Source organism: Schistocerca gregaria, chromosome 2 (assembly GCF_023897955.1).
Source record: "Schistocerca gregaria isolate iqSchGreg1 chromosome 2, iqSchGreg1.2, whole genome shotgun sequence".
Taxonomy (NCBI): Eukaryota; Metazoa; Arthropoda; class Insecta; order Orthoptera; family Acrididae; genus Schistocerca; species Schistocerca gregaria.
In genome coordinates this window covers 696,504,754-696,523,911 of record NC_064921.1, presented here as the reverse complement: position 1 = coordinate 696,523,911, position 19,158 = coordinate 696,504,754, and the positions used below count along the sequence as shown (strand labels likewise).

The 19,158-nt window shown below is 42.7% G+C and overlaps 1 protein-coding gene across 1 annotated transcript in view; it reads right to left on the bottom strand.

Moving 5' to 3' along the window:
- LOC126334783 (agrin-like) overlaps window positions 1-19,158 on the bottom strand; it is a 1,978,886-nt gene that overhangs the window by 688,233 nt on the left and 1,271,495 nt on the right. Inside the window, exon 4 of the mRNA XM_049997385.1 lies at window positions 4,180-4,215. Coding sequence (XP_049853342.1) covers window positions 4,180-4,215 — 36 coding nt within the window. The remainder of the gene's footprint in view (window positions 1-4,179; window positions 4,216-19,158) is intronic.

The following is a 19,158-nucleotide window of genomic DNA, read 5'->3' as shown; positions in this document are numbered from 1 at the left end:
AGAGGAGGATCATGTGTCGAACAGTTATTAAGCTAAAGCTCTTAATGAAGTACAAAAGACTTTGTTGATTTAAAAATCATATGATTCCGTTGAGAGATATACTGTTCAGTGTCCTCAAAGAAGTTGGACCTGATAATAAAACAATGGTAACCATTAAAAAAATTGTGACAAACACGATTACCAAACTGAAATTTTTATGTTCAAAATCTTTCGAATTCAAAACAGGCGTGAGGCAGGGGAATGGACTAGCTTCATTATTATTCAGGTGGGAAAAGAAGTACTAGATTGGAGAAAAAGAAGTGAAAAAGAGCAAATAAATAAAGTGAAACCTGGAGCAAAGAGAGAAACCCAGAAACTAATTGCTTAGCTTAAGCTGAGTATTTAGCTATCTTAGTGAATAACGTACAGAATGCTACGAAACAAGAGGTAGCAGAAAAAATGGAACCACAAATTTAGTCTGAAGAAACAGTTTGTACGACCAAAATTAAGCATGCACCAAAATACAGGGAATCTAAATACGGAGAACAGGAAGTTTCAGAATTTAAATACTTGGGAGAAATAATCCAGCCAAATCGTCTGGACTAAGCAGGTAACATAAACAGAGCCAGAAAAATAGATATGGCATTCAGCTTAACAAAGAACAAATACAATAAAAAATGGTTATCTATTAATACCACACTAATACATCAAAAGTTGGAGATTAAAGCTGTATGTCATGATGCTTCAGAATGCCTCCCCGTAAACACAGCTAAACAGTTAAAGAATTTTGGAGAAGACAGAAAGAAGAATAATTGGAAAAAGAATGACGTCCAATGTATGAGAATTGAGAAAAAAAGGAGTGAGGTATATCAAAAAAAGTGGTAATATAACAGGTACAATGAGAAAGCGGACGATTACATGTTACGACCACTTAAAAAGAGTAGATAATAAGAGGTTGACCAAAAATACTCAAAGTCTTTGAGAAAAACCTAAAATCCATAGTTTCATGGTTTATAGATATTAACAAATATTTATAGGAAGAAGTCACAACAGATGAAGACATAGAAAACAGACATAAATTCAAGGAGAAAAGAAAAAAGTTAAGATTTTTTCCAGAAGAAAACACAAAAGATGAGAGGAGGTGCATGAAAAGAAGAAAGAACAACAAAGAGTAAAAATGAGGAAGTATCGGCATGTTATAAATCACTTGTTTCTCATGGTCCTGTGCTGACCAAATTCGGATAATAATAAAAGCCATCTATACTGCTTAATATATTTTCATTTATCATCACAGAAAAACTTAGAAGTATCCCCGCTCAGGCAAATATTTTACTGCAACTGACACGGAATACTGTTTTACAATTTCTAAACTTTGGCCTGGTGGCGGCAGTAACCGAAAAGTTGTAACGCAAGTCTTACATCTTAGTCATCGATGTACAAAAAAATGGCTCTGAGTACTATGGGACTCAACTGCTGTGGTCATTGGTCCCCTAGAACTTAGAAACACTTAAACCTAACTAACCTAAGGACATCACACACATCCATGCCCGAGGCAGGATTCGAACCTGCGACCGTAGCAGTCGCAGGGTTCCAGACTGCGCACCTAGAACCGCGAGACCACCGCGGCCGGCATCGATGTACACAGACGCATCGATGTCAGAGATGATAAACATCGCAAGCTTAACGGCTCAGCCATAACCAGCGGTAACTACGCCACGTGACCACCGACCACGCAAGTCAGCCGCCTGCAGAAGTAAGGAGATGGCGGGATAGCCAGCTGTAGAGCAGGTCAAAGACGGCTCTCTCGAGGCGGCCACCTAAAGCAGAACATTGTCAGCTACTCTACGATGCCGTCTTCTCCCCTACACTGCCGCGTGACTCTGTGTACGACATCACTCGGCTGCTTTTAACCCTGCTAAAGCCATTCTCCCGCCATTCTGGGATTTTGTGAGCAGTGCCGGTTTGAGATGGCAGACACGGAGCATTTCCTCTGGATATATGGCTTACATCATGTGGAACACTCTGTACTCTCTCACGTTATTATCAAGTGACGAATGTTCAGTTTCTAACGTCTCACTTCTTTCTATTTCTCTTGGACTTAAATTTTTCCTTGACAAAAGCATCCGACGAATTAGGTTGAATTGGTAGATATTGTACGTGTAAAAGTGTTTATTTATCTCTGGGGGGTTACAGACATTGATTACGACTTTTGAGCTATTGCCATTACCAGATCAGAACTTAGAACTTGTAAAACGAAGTCCAGTGTCAGCTAAAATGACATCTACACTGCTCAGGCACAGGTATTATTAAAACTGTCCCTCAACTTTAGTTTAAAAGTTCTAAGTTCTGATCGGATGATAAAAATAGCCGAAATGTCGTAATAAATCAAAATATATCGAGCGAGCAATTTGCAAAAATCTCTAATAGTCGGTTACGGAATTTGGTTCCTTTATTGATGAGACGGTACATTCGCATTCAGGTATGACGTGAGAATCCTGTTTATTTTACAAATTAATTATAAAAAATACAAAAGAAAATAAGTTTGCGAAGATTTTTGTGACGGCATGCAATTAACGTTACGGAGTTAAATGACAAGTGAAAGTAATAAGTAGATAGTTCTCGTTGATAATGCTACGAAAATGCTTCTAAAGTATGCACGTGGTGGCTAAAGAAAATCAGTCGTGCATAAATGTTCTAAGGGCGGGCTGCATAAATGTGTTTTGATGCAGAGGTTTCTCCAATATTTTGAACAGGACAAAGAGATACCAACATACTGAAAACATTCTATTTAATCTCATTTATTAAATTTACATGCTCTCTAGCTGTCCAGCTGCTCAATCAATTACTTATTTATTAAATGTTCACAAATTTAAAAAAAGTATTTGATATGTTTCCTAATTTGCTACTGCTTAAGATACAAACAATAAATCACTAAATTATTTTTGCAGTGTGATTCAGTTTCAAAAGGTACCATCATAGAGCGACATTGCATGAACAGGAGAAGAAAGTGGATGGGATAGCACGCTGTTAACATTATTACGTTAAATGACAACAAAGGTAAGAAAAAAATTCCAGTTGAAAAGACGAGAGGTAAGTACCATAGTATACTGGATGTCATGCAAGTCGTATCCATCATCAAGAAGCGAAAGAAATACTTCAGTATTGCCAGGGTGACCTGCTTAAATACCACATGAAACGGAGATCTCCAGATACTGTGAATACTACAAGGAGATAGCAACATAATGGAATCTTCCTATTTCATTTAATATTTTCACGGCCTCTAGCTGACAACATATTTAACTCGGTAGTTACTTAATATATTTACAAAACTACGTTAACTGAAATACGACCTATTTTGATGTGGCACAGGGCTGCACGCTTAAAGATAATAAAAATCATTTCTTCATTCTTACTGATTTCACAGGATGCGAAATAGACGAAGCATGAACGGCATGAGAGAACTGTTAATCCACTGCAAAATATTTATATAAAAATGGTGCATGTGCACACGATACTCGAACCTTATATCCTATCATCGCTATAAACGCCGTAGCTCTAAGCACTATGGGCCTAAATCCTTCGCAGACGAACAGCGCGTTATCATGGCCACACAGCTAGAGTACTTAAAATCGCAATCTCAGAAATTTAAGTGCTGTATTTCGCAAAACAAGTGAAGTCTTGAGTCCTTTCTTTAAGTGAACCATTAAACATTGACGTGCTAACTTCTTTTGGGGGCGGTATTTCAGATTTGTTTGCCATAGTCATGATTTCAATTCGTTCGTATATCACTGACTAAATATAATTTTACACGTAAAACACCACGCATGCCGTTACATTTGAGCCCTCGTAATACTAAAGTATACGACAGAAGATAAACAATAAATGGTCCAAAACCGGTTAGCTTTAACGGACGCTCGTATCACTTATATGGAGGGCTGTTGGATTTATTGGAGGCTTAGTTAAACCCCCATCATAAATTCTGAACAATCAGTGGATGCTCTGAAGCAGAAGCCTGCAAGGGTATTCTCTTCTGTATACGCTACCATACTGTAATTGTGGATGCAATGCAAAAAACATCGTAATAGAAAAATAGAAGTGCGCTTTGTCGCTTTTATATGACATTTCAAATGTTTATAAATAACAACACAAAGGACAATTGTACGTTTCTTTAGGACCTGTACAATGGGGTAAGGTACTTACCTTCACCTGCTGGTGGCCTTGGCGTGTATGTCATATCTGAAAACAGAAAGAGATGTTAATACGTCAGCAGACCAGAGTGCAACGCTAATTTTAAAGGAAAATTGGTTCACAATATCTATTGATATTAACTGAAACTCTTTGGAAATAGGAACGTTTAGTAGTTACATTCATGTTGGTGTAACATTCATGCAATGAGAGGAATAGAAATTCAATTCAGCCTGCTCTTCAGAAGAAATGCCATATAATGATAGCAGTTTATTACAATATTTTACTGGAAGTTACACTAAATTTTATCGTTACAAGTATGTAATTTACTTAGTGTTTACATCAATTAATACATCATTGCATGGATAATTAAAAAATATTACTCAATACTAAAATAATATAATGGATCTAAAAAGAAAACGTAAACAACTAAAATAAATTGTTTTAAAGAGAGATTAAAATGACCGTAGGCTGTACTCATTACTAAAACAATTCAACTAATCTGTAAAATATACACAAAAGCAAGAAAATAGAAGTATACTGTGACATAGACAGATCACAGTAACCGTTGGATCGGATTCAGTAGCTGTCAAATACGCAAAAGTGAAAAATTGTTGTCCCTGATTTGCAGAAATGTTGATGACGATAGTAGTTCATACAGTAAATTCCGTTTACAGTAAAGCATTATAAGGAATTTAAAATGTGCACGTCAATAAAAAGTAAGGAGAAGACAATTCGTGATCTAGCGACCACAACTGGGCACAAGACCGTTAATCCGTTCATCGTTAATTAACGAACTTAAATTTTCGAATAAAGGATTAACTTTTAGGTAAATTTTAATAAACATTAACGGATTCTTTAACTTCCGTTAACTTTCTTCGAATCCGTTAATCGTTAGTTCGGTACCTACCGTGTATGACCGAAATGACATCGCGCCGCCCGTGGAAATAATGTTCTGACGAATTCAGGTCACGCATGTGTGTGGCTAGCCAGGATGCTCGCAATATTGATGTAAACAATCGAGTGCGAGCTAGAAAATTAGGTGCCGCAGTTTATTGTTGGTTGTTTCCTGAGCTAGCATTAAGTACTACACTACTGACCATTAAATTTGCTACAATAAAAGGAAATGCAGATGATAAACGGGTATTCATTGGACAAATATATTATACTAGAACTGACATGTTATTACATTTTCACGCAATTTGGGTGCATAGCTCCTAAGAAATCAGTACCCACAATAATCACCTCTGGCCGTAATAACGGCCTTGATACGCCTGGGCATTGAGTCAAACAGAGCCTGGATGGCGTGTACAGGTACAGCTGCTCATGTAGCTTCAAAACTATACCACAGTTCGTCAAGAGTAGTGACTGGCGTATTGTGACGAGCCAGTTGCTCGCCCACCATTGACCAGACGTTTTCAATTGGTGAGCGATCTGGAGAATGTGCTGATCAGGACAGCAGTCGAACATTTTCTGTATCCAGAAAGGCCCGTACAGGACTTGCAACATGTGGTCGTGCATTATCCTGCTGAAATGTAGGGTTTTGCAGGGATCAAATGAAGGGTAGAGCCACGGGTGGTAACGCATCTGAAATGTAACGTCGACTGTTCAAAGCGAACAAGAGGTGACCGAGACGTGTAACCAATGGCACCCCATACCATCACGCCGTGTGATACGCCAGTATGGCGATGACGCACTCACGCTTCCAATGTGCGTTCACCGCGATGTCGCCAAACACAGATGCGACCATCATGATGCTGTAAAAAGAACCTGGATTCATCCGAAAAACTCCTGTCTGTGATGCAGCGTCAAGGGTAACCGCAGCCATGCTCTCCGAGCTGATAGTCCATGCTGCTGCAAACGTCGTCGAACTGCTGAACCCACCGATTCCATATTCTGCTAACAGTCACTGGATCTCGACCAACGCGAGCAACAATGTCGCGATACAATAAACCGCAATCGCGATAGGCTACAATCCGACCTTTATCAAATTCGGAAACTTGATGGTACGTATTTCTACTCCTAACACGAGGCATCACAACAACGTTTCAGCAGCCAACGCCGGTCAAGTGCTGTTTGTGTATGAGAAATCGGTTGAAAACTTTCCTCATGTCAGCACGTTGTAGACGTAGCCACCAGCGCCAACATTGTGTGAATGATCTGAAGAGCTAATCATTTGCATATCACAGCATCTTCTTCTTTCCGGGTAAATTTCGCGTCTATAGCACCTCAGATTCGTGGTGTAGCAATTTTAATGGCCAGTAGTGTACTTCTTCTTACAAGTTTAACTGTAGAAACTAGATCACGGAATTGGATTCTACCTCTACAACCGATAAAAATCCGTGGGCGCATTTAAGTGACTACGTTAATTTTGTATCCAGATCGAGGGACATATATTTTTCGATTATGCATCCTGAAAAATCAAACTTAGGTTCACACTTTAACCCTTAACAACACATAAGGAGAGCAGGTGAATCGCCGTATTTACAGCTTTAAGAGTCAGTGATGCCATGGTTCGGTCGAGCAAAGCCAAAAAGAAAGACGAATGTTGATCATTTAGATGACGACAGCGGCGCCAGTAGCAGTAAACCGGTAAACAGAATACAACAGAGAATCACTGCAATTGTTGACAGCGGTGTGACTCAATCTAGTGTGGATCAATGTATAAAAATATTTTGTTATGAACATGATTCCTTTACGTTCTCTATGTCCCACCTGAACTTCCTCGATCAAAACATTTTTATTTTAGCGACGGTAATGCGTTTGATTCACTTGCTCCTTTTACCATACCACGAACATAAAGTTTACTATTACGAGATAACGCTTTAACGTTCAACGAAGTTAGCTTTCTTAGCAACGGATTAACGATTTACGGAGTTAACTTTTTGATAAACGTTACCCGGCTATGCTGGCAAAGATTTTGTATTATACACATCGTTTGTTAAGTTAGGTAATATCTCTAGGCGCCGAGCTATAGAGGCTGGGAAGCTAATGGCTCCGCTGGTGGATGGGTAGCTATCCACAGGGACCGGCAGGGCTCACAGGGACTGAGCTCGGTAGGGAAGCCAGACTAAGTGCGTCCCACAACACAAGGATGGGGGACCTCGTTAGGTGAACCGAAGCCAACTCCACCAGGGGAGCAAAGCAGGGATCACTGATCCTGTTCCTACAGGTTAGAAGCTACCGCCTCGCTCCAAATCTTTTTTTAAACAGTTACCTGCAAAGCATCCAGTAGCGTCTAGGCTATGTGAACTTCGTCTTGCGAAAAGCACGATACTATGTAACTGTCAAAATACAAAGGAATTCTGAAAAACATGGATTAATTTTTCTCGTCAGGTAGACCGCAAAATGAACAACTCAAACAGATATACAGGGTGTCCAAAAAGAGAAAAAACAACCGACAATGCTTAATATATTGTGTGGGAGGGTAAACCGATCGGTCTTCAAGAAAGAACTCATATCCGGAAGTGCAAGGCTTTTCACTGGAGAGCGTCCAAGTCTGAGAACGAATGGTTGTGACGGTTTGTTCATATTCGTTTTGGTGGAAGATATGCAAACCTTAAGCCATGTATGCCATGCGGATGGGCAACCTGAGAATACACTACTGGACATTAAAATTGCTACACCAAGATGAAATGGAGATGCTAAACGGGTATTCATTGGACAAATATATTATACTAGAACTGACATGTTATTACATTTTCACGCAATTTGGGTGCATAGCTCCTAGGAAATCAGTACCCACAATAATCACCTCTGGCCGTAATAACGACCTTGATACGCCTGGGCATTGAGTCAAACAGAGCCTGGATGGCGTGTACAGGTACAGCTGCTCATGTAGCTTCAAAACTATACCACAGTTCGTCAAGAGTAGTGACTGGCGTATTGTGACGAGCCAGTTGCTGGCCCACCATTGACCAGACGTTTTCAATTGGTGAGCGATCTGGAGAATGTGCTGATCAGGACAGCAGTCGAACATTTTCTGTATCCAGAAAGGCCCGTACAGGACTTGCAACATGTGGTCGTGCATTAACCTGCTGAAATGTAGGGTTTCGCAGGGATCAAATGAAGGGTAGAGCCACGGGTCGTAACACATCTGAAATGTAACGTCGACTGTTCAAAGCGGACCAGAGGTGACGGAGACGTGTAACCAATGGCACCCCATACCATCACGCCGGGTGATACTCCAGTATGGCGATGACGAATTCACGCTTCCAATGTGCGTTCACCGCGATGTCGCCAAACACAGATGCGACCATCATGATGCTGTAAAAAGAACCTGGATTCATCCGAAAAAATGACTTTTTGCCATTCGTGCACCCAGGTTCGTCGTTGAGTACACCATCGTAGGCGCTCCTGTCTGTGATGCAGCGTCAAGGCTAACCGCAGCCATGGTCTCCGATCAGATGGTTGTTGTCTTGCAGGCGTTCCTATCTGTTGACTCTGTGATCGAGACGTTGCTGCACGATCCGTTACAGCCATGCGGATAAGATGCCTTTCTTCTCGACTGTTAGTGATACGAGGCCGTTGGGATCCAGCACGTCGTTCTGTATTACCATTTTGGACCCATCGATTCCACATTCTGCTAACAGTCATTGGATCTTGACCAACACGAGCAGCAATGTCGCGACACTACAAACCGCAATCGTGATAGGCTACAATGTGACCTTTATCAAAGTCGGAAACGTGATGGTAGGCATTTCTCAATCTTACACGAGGCAGCACAACAACGTTTCAACATGCAACGCCAGTCAACTGCTGTTTGTGTATGAGAAATCGGTTGGAAACTTACCTCATGTCAGCACGTTGTAGGTGTCACCATCGCCGCCTACTTTGTCTGAGTGCTCTGAAAAGCTAATCATTTGCTTATAACAGCATCTTCTTGCTGTTGGTTAAATTTCTCGCCTGTAGCACATAATATTCGTGGTGTAGCAATTTTAATGGCCAGTAGAGTAATAACATTCTCCCGCCTGGGCTACATTCAGCCACACTGCTCCATGGTGCATTCGACTGCGGACCTCCTGTGATCTGCCAGTGATGCTGTAACGTTGTTGACGGTACTACGACATATACCAGTACACTGCTGTAGAAATGGACGACATGGTGCTTGCGTACGGCGAAGCAGATTGCAGTGGAAGAGCTGCTGCAAGATTGTATGTGGAATGTTTCCCATATATACGTCATGCATCATTCCACGTTCTCGGCCGTCTAGAGACGCCTCAGAGAAGTCGAAAAGTTGCATGTAAGTATTTTCTGCTTAAGGTGTGTCCATTGCAAAGCAGTACCACTTTGTGCTTGGTACGTGTGAATACAATCCCCAGTCTACCCTTTGTCATCTGGTTGGTGTTGTAATATGATGCGGTTCGTTCACGCTCGGCTCGAACACTACTCTTGGAGGAAGACCCAGCCGCCAGCAGTCGGCAGGTGGCACAGGCGCTGCTCACGAGTAAAAGTGGCGTGTGGTATGTCCATGAACACCACCTCCACCCATACCGTCCGCAGAAAGTCCAGGTGTTACAGGAGGACGAATATCTACGACGGGTATAGTTTTCACAGTGATATTTAGAACAAAGCACACTGCAGTCACAATTCCCGAGCTTGGTGCTGTTAACGGATGAATGCACGTTTATTAGAGACGGCGTATTGATATTACACAACATGCATGTTTTGGCGGATGAAAATGCGCGTTCTCGGGTGACCCAAAATCAGCAACACTGACATCTGGGCAGGGATAATTGGTGAGAACATTATTAGGCCTTATCTACTGCCAAACAAATTAAAGGTACCGATCTACCTCAGATTTATTAGAGATGTTTTGTCTACCATATTGGATGTAGTGCTACTAAACGTTCGGATGGACAAGTGGGTGCAACACAACCGAGCTCCAGCACAGTTTTGATGTCGATGTGCGGAATCACCTCAACATCGCATATCCCATACGATGGACTGGTAGAGGTGGACCAGTTCCATGGCCAAAACGGTCGCATTATCTGACACATCTAGACTATCTTCTGTGGGGTATTATGTCGAGTATCGTCTACGGCACACATACAACTTCAACAGAGAACCTTACTCCTCGGGTCCACGGAGCGACTGAAATGTTTCAAAGCTCTGGATCACGTGCGTAAGAGTCAGCACTGCCATCTAGGCTCTGCATTCAAGTAGGAGCAAGCAGTTCGAAGCCCGTTATTAATTTAGACAGTGCGATGTCGTACCCATATTGGGTTCATTGACGTAATGTGCAACGCACAGAAATCTTCGACGCTCTCCAGTGCCGTAAGAGTGCGTTTCCGGACATGGATTCCTTTTTGAAAACAGCACAACATACTGAGAGTTGTCTTTTTTCAACACTTTCTAGCATTGCATATTTATAGGACTGCATACTACACTGGAATGAATATAATATTTTTTCTACTTGTTCATTAGTCAAATGACATTATAAAAAATCATTGGAATAATCTTAAGGCTCCACGAAAGGAGTACCTCACAGTATTCTTCTCGGCCCTATTCTTCTTCATCAGTCTGTGATCATTACAAGTTTGATTTATTGTTGAGATACAAAGATCCAACGAAGAACCACACATTCGAAGGGATCATTTACTAAGTGCTAAGACATTACGCAGATGCTTAACGAGTTCCATTGGTAGAAGCTCAGGAAACACTCCAGGTGTATAGATTGCAAGATGAGTAATGCAATATACTTCCTCCAACACACATCTCACGTACCGGGCATGGGTAAGTGATGTGAGTAAATATTCTGCTACCAAAAGTATCCACCGTCACACACTGTAAAGTGGCTTGCGGAAAAAGAAATTAGTGCACCTTCAAGGATTCTGATCCGACGAGGGCGTATGCCACCTGAGCGATGATGGTTTCAAAGTCGACTCCGACAGAAAGCAGTGTCTATCCTTTATTAGGGAAGGCTCACTGCCAGAAGGGTCAGTGTGGTCCATACATGTAAAGGATACAGGCAACTATGTCATGAAGTTGTATTCGTGCCTCCTACAGCCAACTGAGGGGTCAATTGACAAGACGAGATGGTCCTTTCGGAGGACTGCCATACAAGTTGGACATACTGAGTCTGTTGGACAACGATGCTGGTATCTTTTAATTAAAAATGGAACTCCTCCAGCTGTACTTAAGATTTCATATTAATTTGGCTACTAGTTTCGACGTTGCACCAGCTCCATCTTCAGGCCCGTATTCTTTGATGAAATTAGTTGTGTGTGGCTGAGTACTAGAAGTTCGTGGTGAAACCAATACTTGCTCAAGATGGACGGCTGGCAGTAACTAGTTACAAGCTCCACATGGACGGCGGGCAGTAACTAGTTACGTGTTCCACATGGATGTTGGACAGTAACTAATTATGTGCACCACATGGATGGTGGGCAGTAACTAGTTACGTGCTCCAAATTGACGGCGGGCAGTAACTAGATACGTGCTCCACATGGACAGAGGGAAGCAACTACACCACTGGCCATTAAAATTGCTACACAACGAAGATGACGTGCTACAGACGCGAAATTTAACCGACAGGAATAAGATGCTGTGATATGCAAATGATTAGCTTTTCAGAGCATTCACACGAGGGTGGCGCCGGTGGCGACACCTACAACGTGCTGACATGAGGAAAGTTTCTAACAGATTTCTCATACATAAACAGCAGTTGACCGGCGTTGCCTATTGAAACGTTGTTGTGATGCCTCGTGTAAGGAGGAGAAATGCGTACCATCACGTTTCCGACTTTGATAAAGGTCGGATTGTAGCCTATCGCGACTGCGGTTTATCGTATCACGACAGTGCTGCTCGCGTTGGTCGAGATCTAATGGCTACTAGCGGAATATGGCATCGGAGGGTTCAGGAGGATAATACGGAACGCCGTGCTGTATCCCAACGGCCTCTTATCACTAGCATTCGAGATGACAGGCATCTTATCCGCATAGCTGTAACGGATCGTGCAGCCACGTCTCGCTACCTGAGTCAAAAATAGGGACGTTTGCAAGACAACCATCTGCACGAACAGTTCGAAGACGTTTGAGGCAGTATTGACTATCAGCTCGGAGACCATGGCTGCGGTTACCCTTCACGCTGCGTCACAGACAGGAGCGCTTGCGATGGTGTACTCAACAACGAACCTGCGTGTATTAAAGGCAAAACGTCATTTTTTCGGATGAATCCAGGTTCTGTTTACAGCATCATGATGGTCGAATCTGTGTTTGGCGACATCGCGGTGAACATACATTGGAAGCGTGTATTCGTCATCGCCATACTGGCGTATCACCCGGCGTGATGATATCGGGTGCCATTGGTTACACGTCTCGGTCACGTCTTGTTCGCATTGACGCCACTTTGAACAGTGGACGTAACATTTCAGATCTCCCGACCCGTGGCTCTACCCTTCATTCGATCCCTGCAAAACCCTACATTTCAGCAGGATAATGCACGACCGCATGTTGCAGGTCCTATACGGGGCTTTCAGGATACAGAAAATGTTTGACTGCTGCCCTGGCCAGCACATTCTCCGGATCTCTCACCAACTGAAAACGTCTGGTCAATGGTGGCCGAGCAACTGGCTCGTCACAATACGCCAGTCACTACTCTTGATGAACTGTGGTATCGTGTTGAAGCTGCATGGGCAGTTGTAACTGTACACGCCATCCTAGCTTAGTTTGACTCAATGTCCACGCGTATCAAGGTCGTTATTACGGCCAGAGGTGATTGTTGTGGGTACTGATTTCTCAGGATCTATGCACCCAAATTGCGTGAAAATGAAATCACATGTCAGTTCTCGTATAATATATTTGTCCAATGAATACCCGTTTATCATCTGCATTTCTTCTTGGTGCAGCAATTTTAATGGGAAGTAGTGTAGTTACTGCCCGCCATCCACGTGGAACACACAATTGATTTCATCAAAGCATACAGGCCTGAAGATGGCCTTGATGCAACGTCGAAACTATAAATACGAAATCTTAAGTACAGCTTGAGGAGTTTCATTTTATAAAAATTTAAATGTGGATATACTAAGATGCTGGTATCAGTGGTCACGTAAAGATTCCCGTGCCCGTAGATGAGATTCTGGACGTCAAAGCAGCACAGACTCCCGCAAGGGGCGTCGTATTGTAAGGGCAGCAGTGGCAGATCGTACAGCGACCACAGCACAGGTAAGAGGGCTTGTGAGCGCAGACGTGTCAGCACGAACTGTTGCGAACTAGTTACTGGCAGTGGTACAATGGGCACACATACCTCTAGCCCCACTTTCACTCACGCCACATCATCTACGTGCGCAGCTCGACTCGTGCCATCAGAGGATCAATTCAAAGATTGGCGCGCCGTGGTCTTTAGATATAAAAGCAGTTTCTGCCTGTTCGCAAGTGACAGCCGTTTGAGCGAACGATGTCGACCTGTTGAGCGCTGTCTGATAAAGTGCATTCACCCGAGATGCATTGGTCCCACCCAAGGCCGCATAGTCTAGGCTGTGATAAGCTACAACTCTCTTTCACCTAAGCTCTGCTAACCAGCGCTCGGTACTTGAAGAATGCTGATAAACTAGTCCTTTTGTCGTTCTTGTAATAGGAAGGCGGTGTGTTGTTCCAACAGGATAATGCTCGTCCACTCACCACCCGTGAAACTCAACGTGCTCCGCAAGACGTGGAGCAACTTCTCTGGCCAGCACAATCTCCAGATTTGTCTCAAATGGAGCACGTGTGGGATATGATGGGACGAGAATTTACTCGTGCGGCTCGCCAGCCAACAATTCTTACAGAACTAGCACGCGTGGCATAACGTATCCTGGGACAGTTCGTCACCTGTTCGGTCGATTAGTCAGCACCTGCACTGCCGTTCATGCCGCGCGGGATTAGCCGAGCGGTCTGATCAGCTGCAGTTATGGACTGTGTGGCTGGTCACGGCGGAGGTTCGAGTCCTCCCTCGGCCATGGGCGTGTGTGTTTGCCCTTAGGAAAATTTAGGTTAACTAGTGTGTAAGCTTAGGAACTGATGACCTTAGCAGTTAAGTCCCATAAGATTTCACACACATTTTGAAAATGGATGTTTCAGCATAGGTCGATACGTGGTACCTCTGATCCGCTTGTGCTATTGATCTGTAAATGTTATCTCACGTATTCCATATGCACTGTTGCAACCTCTAAAAGGCTGTACTAATGTTTTTCCGGCAGTGTAAATGGAGAAAAGAACTAGAAGCCCTTACAAATACTCGTATTAATTTCACCACTTATTCATGTTCATTTTATTCTATAATAGTAATTATGTCTCAGAAATGAATGTACCTACGTAGATTCGAATTACAGACCATTGCAAGAGTTCATCTAAGTTGCGCTGAATGTCTCATGTTTAAGCGATTACATTAATTTCTAATGCAGGGATAGCCAGTTTCTAGTGCTTATCTCCGTGATTCAGCTAAATGTAACATTATATCATCTTCTCGTTTACATAATTAATAGTACGACATAAATCTGAAAGTAATAACCAAGTAATAACCATCAAGATTTGCCTTTCTGCACTTATGATAACTGTGGATGATGTATTTTATTAGAATTATTTTGTGTTCATCTTCTGAAAATTAAGAATTTAGGACATGTATAGCACACGTAATCTAGTTTTAGAACAAGCAGCATTCCAATTCAGGGGTTAATTTACAAAATGGGTCAAATGGCTCTGAGCACTATGGGACTTAACATCTGAGGTCATCAGTCCCCCAGACTTAGAACTACTTAAACGTAACTAACCTAAGGACATCACACACACCCATGCCCGAGGTAGGATTCGAATCTGCGACCGTAGCAGCAACGCGGTTACGGACTGAAGCGCCTAAAACCGCTCGGCCACAGCGGCCGGCTGTAAATTTACATTTTAGAATGTTTTGTAAAAAGTAATTTTTAAGAACTAATGAATTTGAAGTTTGCTGAGTTAGCTACCTGTTGTATTTGCACAAAATCAGTTCGTGTGGTTAACACATTATCTCCACTTTCGTGCTAAGGCACAAGAGAGCCATTCCTAAGAATGCAGATCCATTGTGTAGCAGCTGTTATCCCAATACTTACGTCTACATTTACATCTTTATTTAGCAAACCACTGTGAAGTAAATGATAGAGTGTACTTCCCGCTGTATAACTTATTGGACCTTCTTCGAATTTAATTCTCGTATGGATGCGAGACAATAATTGTTAAATGCTTTTTCGCCCAGTATGGCTATTCTAACCTTGTGTGAGGGGTCTCTTCTTAATAATTAGTTTTCTGACTGATTTGATGCCTCTGGCCAGAAACTCGTCTCCTGTGCCCACCTCTTAGATTTGTACTTGCACCCCACGTCCCAAGTAATTTTTTGGATGTAATCCAGTCTCTATCTTCCCTTACGTTTTTATCCTCTTCAGCTCCCTCTAGTACCATGAAGGGTATTACCTGATGCAGTAACACGCGTCCTATCACACTGTCCCTTCTTCCTCTCAGTGTTTTCCATACGTTCTTTCTTCGCCAAATCTGTCGAAAACCTCCTAGTTCTTTATCTTATCAGCCCCCTTAATTTTCAACATTCTTCTGCAGCATCACATCTCAAATGCTTCGATTCTTTCCGGTTTTAGTTTTCCCACTGTCCACACAATGCTGGGATCCAAACGCATCTTCTCAGAAATTTCTTTTTCAAATTAAGGCTTACGTTTGATACTACTAAATTTCTCTCGGAAGGGAATACCCTCTTTGCATGTGTTACTCTGATTTCGTATGTCCACCTGGTTTCGCCATTCTTCAGTAGTTTTGCTTCGATGGTGGCAGAATTCCTTAAAATCGTATACTTCGTGATCTTCCATTTTGATGTTAAGTTTATTGATATTGTTTTTTCTGCTACAGCTCATCACCTTTCTCTTCTTACGGCTTCCCAATCCACATTCTGTTCTCATTACATCGTTCATTCCATTCTTCACTTTCACTGAGAATAACAGTGTCATCAGAGTACTTTTCACTGATATCCTTTGACTCTGAATTTTAACCCATTCTTGAACCTTTCTCTTATTTCCGTCATCGCTTCTTCGATGTATAGATTGAACAATAGGGCGAAAGACTAAATTGTTGTCTTATACTCTTTTTAGTCCGAGTACTTCGTTCTTGGTCTTCCCCCCTTATTGTTTCCTCTTCGTTCTTGTAAATGTTGTTTATTACGTGTCTGTGGCTGTACCTCACCACTATTTTTCTCAGATTTTCGAACATCTTGCAACATTTTACATTATCGAACGCTTCTGCAAGGTCGACGAATTCCGTGTACGTGTCTTGATTTTTCTTCGGTCTTGCTTCCATTATGAAGGAAACGTCAAAACTGCCTCTCTGGTGCCGTTGCCTTTCCTATAGCCAAACAGGTCAACATCTAACACATCCTTCGTTTTCTTTTCCATTCTTCTGTATATTATTTCTGTCAGTAACTTGGATGCGTGAGCTGTTAAGCTGATTGTGCGTAAACTCTCGTACTCATTAGCTTTACCTGTCTTCGGAATTGTATGTATGATGTTTTTCTGAAGGTCAGATGGTATCTCTCAAGTTTCGTATATTTTACACACCAACTTGAATATTCGTTTTGTTGCCACTTCCTCCAATGACTTTAGAAATTCCGATGGTATGTTGTCCATCCCTTCTGCCTTATTTGATATCAAGTCTTCCTGAGCAGTTTTAAAGTCTGACTCTAATGCCGGATCCCCTATGTTTTTCGTATCTATAATGTCGTCAGACAGTTTCTCCCCCTCAAAGAGGCCTACTCTTTCCACCTATCAGGTCTCTCCTCTGCACATAACAGTGGAATTCCCGTTACACAATGTTCTCATCGTTGTTTTTAATTTCACCGAATTTTATTTTGACTTTCCTATATGCCGAGTCAGTCCACCCGACTACCATTTCTTTTTGATTCCTTCACATTTTTCTTGCAGCCATTTCGCCTCATCTTCCTTGCACTGCATATTTATTTCATTCTTAATTGATATATTTTTCTGTGTCCCCTGAATATTTTTGTACTTCCTTCTTTCGTCTATTGCCCGGTGTTTCTTCGCAGTTACCTTCCTTGTACCTATGTTCGTTGTCAAAAATCGGTGACTGCTCCTTTTAGAGATGCTGACTTCTCTTCATCTGTAATGCCTACTCTGGTATTTCACATCGCAGTATTCCCTATGGGAGCAATACGTAGAGATATTCTTAGATTCTTAATGAATGTTATTTCTTAAAACAGTGATAGTAGTCTTTCACAAGATGTTTCCAAGGGTCTGCGAGTTCCAGCCTATCTGCGTCTCCATAATGCTCTCTCATGGTCGAACAAACCTGGGGCCACACGTGTTGATTTATTTTTGCATTTTGTATATCCCCTGGCAGTGCTATTTGGTTGGGACCGACACATTTGAGGTACATTTTAGGATAGGTCAGAGTTGTTTTTATGCCAGCAAGCTAGTTTGAAGACCCACTACATTTTGCCAGTATCCTGCTAATGAAAAAAAGTCCACCAGCAGCATCACACACGACAGTGTTTGTTTATTCTATTCCTTAGTCCGCTGCAAAGAGAGGGATCTTTCACCACATCAACTTACGGTCCATCCGCAGACGACCTCTGCACAGGCTACATGGACTAGAACTTTAGTTACTGCTTCTGTTCTAAGGTCGATGTCGTTAGATGTGGAGCACAAGGTCATTTTAGATAGAGTATAGCAGCTTTGCTATCGTTGAGGAGCCTTTAGAAATTCCACCTGCAACTACGGAATGTGATGGGTTAGGAACCCTAAATAATAATGTACAGGTGTACCAGAGGGGTTCATTAACTAATGAATCACTTTTTTTTCTGAAGGCAGCATGGTTTTATTGAGGTTTCCAGTAGATCATTTTATTTCTCACTCATTTCCAACATAATCTCCGTTCATTGCGAGGCCCTTGCGCTACCTTACAGGGATGGCCTGTATGCCCGCATGGCACCATCCTGCTGGTCGGCGTCGGAACCAAAGTCCTGCTGCATCAGTCACCTCCCCGTCGTCCACGTACAGATTCCTGCGCAGTTCGTCCAAACAAGTGGAATTGGGATGGTGCGAGATCGTAACTGCAGGGTGGCTTTTCTGCAATGATAACAGACGCCTCATCAAACGACTCACCGTGGGTGTCCGTAGACATTCTGCTAGCTCCTATGAATATTTACATTTCATTAGTTTTCCGATAAAAGATACTCAATGCCAGCTGTCTCCTTGGAAAGCATGTTTGTTGCAGACACTATTTTGAAGACTAAGTAAAGCGCCGCCAACTATCGGAATTTCATGAAACTATAGAGCTGAAGCGAGAATATTCCACCGATGTCTCGCAATAAATTCCGCATTTGAACTGAAACTGACTGAGAAAATAAATATGTGTTGCTTAACTCACTGAACGCCCTTCACATATACGATCCGCTACCCGCTAAATACGTGTCCAGTGTATTAAGTACTGTGCAATTTCGCTTGTATGAATGGCCGGTCTAAAAACGGAACGGCCGGTAGCAAGACTGAGGATTGTGGAGGCACGTCAAGTAGACGGAGAAGTGTTACTACAGACTGGAAAAAAGCCCGTGAGTGACACAGACAACACATCACCGTAATCGCACTCTTCCGCTCCTGGTGAGCGTTCGGCCCTCGTGGTGATAGCATCGTCGTCCGTTGCGGGCCACAGTTGCAGCGGCGTCTGCGATAATCTTCGCCGGCAGAGTTACGGCACGTGCGGGCGGATTAGGCGGTAGCGGGCAGCGGGCAGAGGGCTGCGGCTGGCGAGTGCGTCCGCGGATTACGCCAGCCAGCCAATAAACTTTTAACCGGAATTTACACTTCACGGCACTGGCGGGAGTTCAGCGGTGCACCCCCCCCCCCCCCCCCCCTCCCTAACCCTGCAGCCACGACAACGCTGATGCCAATAGGCCGGCCCTGTGCGCGTCTTCGAAGTCACTCTCTTCACCCAGCAAATATACTGCTGGTCATGAAAATTGTAGCGCCAT